Genomic DNA, 3,356 nt, shown 5'->3' with positions numbered 1-3,356 from the left:
AGGTTGTTTGTCTTCATGAATTCATTATTGTTGGAACTGATATTTCATCTCTATGATGGCTTTTAAAAACCTCTCGAGTGTTCATGTCAACTAGATTGAATGTGTGTTGTTGGCTGACTCTATCGAGGGCGAGCCTCAACAAGTACTGTGCGGCTCTTTAATTGGGTTAAAATTAGTGGTCCGTGACACTGTGCCTAATATAGTCATATTTTTCACTAGAGCCAATTTCATCACATCCTGTTGGGAACGCACTCCTACCAATTTCAAAAAAGAGTTTTTTTGTCCGTAACACAATAAATTTTTAAAAAGGTCAAAGTTGTCAAACAAAGAAAAGAAGAAATCATTTTGGGCGTACCATTGGTAGTAACTGTGCTGTTCGTTGATGGCGGCGGCGGAAGAAATCTGGCGGGAGGCGCTGGTGGAGAGGGCGGCGGAGTAATGCTGCTGTCAGTAGAATTATAGAAAGGGTACAGATCAAATCTAAACACACAACTTGGTTGGAGAACAACGCCACCTATGTTCCTCCGGCAACATCCTCTGTAATGAATCACCGCCTGCCGCAGACAATCGCTGCAATCCATCTGTGATAAATCCGGAGTGCACTGCATCAGCGCATAAATCCTCTCAAAAAAATCTGAGACCTTCGCCTCCCCAGTTGCGAATTTCAGCTCTTTTGAACCCATCGAGGCCCCAATCACTAAACTATCCGTCAAATTATCCCAAATCTCATGAAACTTATCTTCCGATCCAGTCGGGATATTCCCCACATTGTAAAACGCGCGAGTGGGAGTCGTCGCTACCGATCCAAAAATTTTACCGTCCGAGCACCGCACGACGCATAGAGGACCCTCCCCTGACCATGTGATTGCTTCCTTCTGGTTGGTACAATTGTTTATGATGATTTGGCTCGCGACGTTGACGCAATTCCTACAGTCTTCGGAGGAAATGTCTCCTCTGCAGAGCGCCAGAGCGTAGGTCTTGTCGGGGTCTTGGCCGGCGTCGGCGCTGTAAAAGCCGCCGGCATTGGCGACGTTGTGGGAGAGAGAAGAGAGGAGGAGGTTGCGGTTCTTGCCGTAGGTGCTGTTGGTGGTGAAGTTGCCCGTGGTGTAGCATATCAACTGGGCGGTGGCCAGACTGATAAGCCATAGAAGCGAAACATGAAATAGAACAAATGAAGTGAAAGAACCCATTGCAGATTGGGTAAGAAGTTTCAGTTCATGTAATCATGTTTATGTCTGAATCTGACCCAAATAGTTAAAGGTCTCGTATCACAAATTCCCAACCCTTTTTGCCTTTGAAGTTTGGTCGAGTCCACGGCCAGTGTGAACTGCTTCCTCTCTTCCGCGTTTCTTGGTTGACACAGACACAGTGTGGACTTTTACGCAAAATATTAATTGTTCATGGGAATAGTTGGGCGAAAGAGACGAAACGCGAAATTGGAAGGTGAATTTCCATTGCGTGCCAAATGCTCTGGTCAATTTGCATTAAAAAAAAAAAAAAAAAAAAACTCTCTACATATGGTTAATGGATTCTTCACGTGGGGAAATTATAACAGAAGCGGTCCGGCCACGTGTACCTGCGCCTACCTTTTAAAATATGGTTAATGGATTCTTCCCCTCTCTCTGTTCTTTGCCTAAGATCTAGAAAATTGGAGAAGATGAAAATTTGGGTGCCATCGTGTGTGAAAATACCAAGAAGTAAAAGGATGTGGGTGAAAATACCCTTCACTTCATTTCATCCCCTTCTCCATCATTCCACAGTTCCATTCATTTTTTGAAGAAATTAATTAAACAAAAGCAGAAATGGAGACACAGAAAATTTTTGAATTTATCATTTTTGTACTAAAAAGTGTTATGTAGTATTTTTGCCTACCCCTACCCAACTTAAAACTTCAGTGTTCTCGGTGAAGGGTAAAAAGAAAGAATGTGGAATGCATGGGAGAGGAAAAACAGTGCATGATGCAGTGAAGTCGAACAATGTACTAGCAAAGAACACAAAATCCAGAAATAACATGCAATAATATACTGTAGTACAAAAGATGATTCCAAAAATACCATGTAAAATTGCAAAATGACATTACACAGTATGTGACGTCATTACAAGCATTGGGAATGCTGCAAAATTCATGGTGAAAGAACAGAAAAGAAAGGAATAGAATGTAACGACCCAAACCTGAGAATGGGGTTCGGGGTGTTATGTGTTCTATTCACAGATATTTGATACCATAAAAATCATTAAGTAGTAGAAATAATTAAACATCCTCATATAATATACCAGAGCACTATATTACATAACCCAAAATGAATTTTCATTCGTCCATATTACATCACTAGAGAAACATAAAAACATAAATAGTAATAGTTCAATATCTTACAGACACACACACAAAACTAACTATCAAACCCTGCCCCGGAGTTCGCTAAGCACGATCGCTTGAAGGTCTTGAAAAATGAGTTGTATATTGGGGGTGAGGCAATTCTCAATAAGACGAAATGAATTATTATCAGTGTACGGAAACATGAGTTTTAGTTTACAAAAAATATAATCATTTAATAATCAACCATGACTGAAAGACACTTATAAAACTGCACTTACACATACATCATCAACCAAGCCATTAAAAACTGTAAACACATCCGCCATAACACCTCTTAAGTATCACACATTCAATTCACATTCACGCACTCACACCCATAAATGAAAATGCACATTTACTTCACTTTCCAATAATTTCTTACTTTCCGGGAATCCCTCCCCATCGTTCCCACTTCATACTTCACACAATTAGAACTCACGCGACCTGTTCATAGTAAATCGGTATACACGAACTTGTCATCCCATTGCCAACGTTTTACCCCCTTTATATAAATAACCATATAACGACCTCCTCATATCATTGTCAACGTTATATTACGATTTATATCAAGTACAATATAACGACCTTCTCATATCACTACCAACGTTATATCGCAATTTACATGAACGATAATACAATACCATAATATATCAGTTAAATGCACCACAACAATCACAACCGGTTTATTTATGAAGAGTTAGTCACATGCCACACGAGTTAAGTATTAATCATACTGAAATAAACCATTCGTAGAGAATATATATATATATCATTATGTACTAGATTACATTATTCCTGAAAATAAGGATATGACCATCTTCACAGTTTGTAAAACCAAAGAACTCATATTTAAAAGAAAATTGAGACGGTCAATCCTACTCACTTTGATCCTTTGTAAAATACGTAATAAGATTCAAAACCAAGATTTTCAACTGATCAAAACGTTCAAAAAATCTGTTACTTTAATCCTACAGTCTTATACTTTAATTTAATCAGTCGA

At 39.1% G+C, this 3,356-nt stretch overlaps 1 protein-coding gene across 1 annotated transcript; it reads right to left on the bottom strand.

Annotated features, from left to right (window-relative positions):
- Positions 1-261: 261 nt before the first annotated feature.
- On the bottom strand, positions 262-1,250 carry LOC131147143 (cysteine-rich receptor-like protein kinase 14). Its single transcript, XM_058096932.1, has one exon. The coding sequence runs from the start codon at positions 1,188-1,190 to the stop codon at positions 264-266; it is 927 nt and encodes a 308-aa protein (XP_057952915.1). The 5' UTR covers positions 1,191-1,250; the 3' UTR covers positions 262-263.
- Positions 1,251-3,356: the final 2,106 nt, after the last annotated feature.

This window comes from Malania oleifera, unplaced genomic scaffold, assembly GCF_029873635.1.
Source record: "Malania oleifera isolate guangnan ecotype guangnan unplaced genomic scaffold, ASM2987363v1 ctg225, whole genome shotgun sequence".
NCBI classification, from domain to species: domain Eukaryota; kingdom Viridiplantae; phylum Streptophyta; class Magnoliopsida; order Santalales; family Ximeniaceae; genus Malania; species Malania oleifera.
Note: the sequence above shows the minus strand (reverse complement) of the source record. Positions and strands in the feature narration are given on the sequence as shown.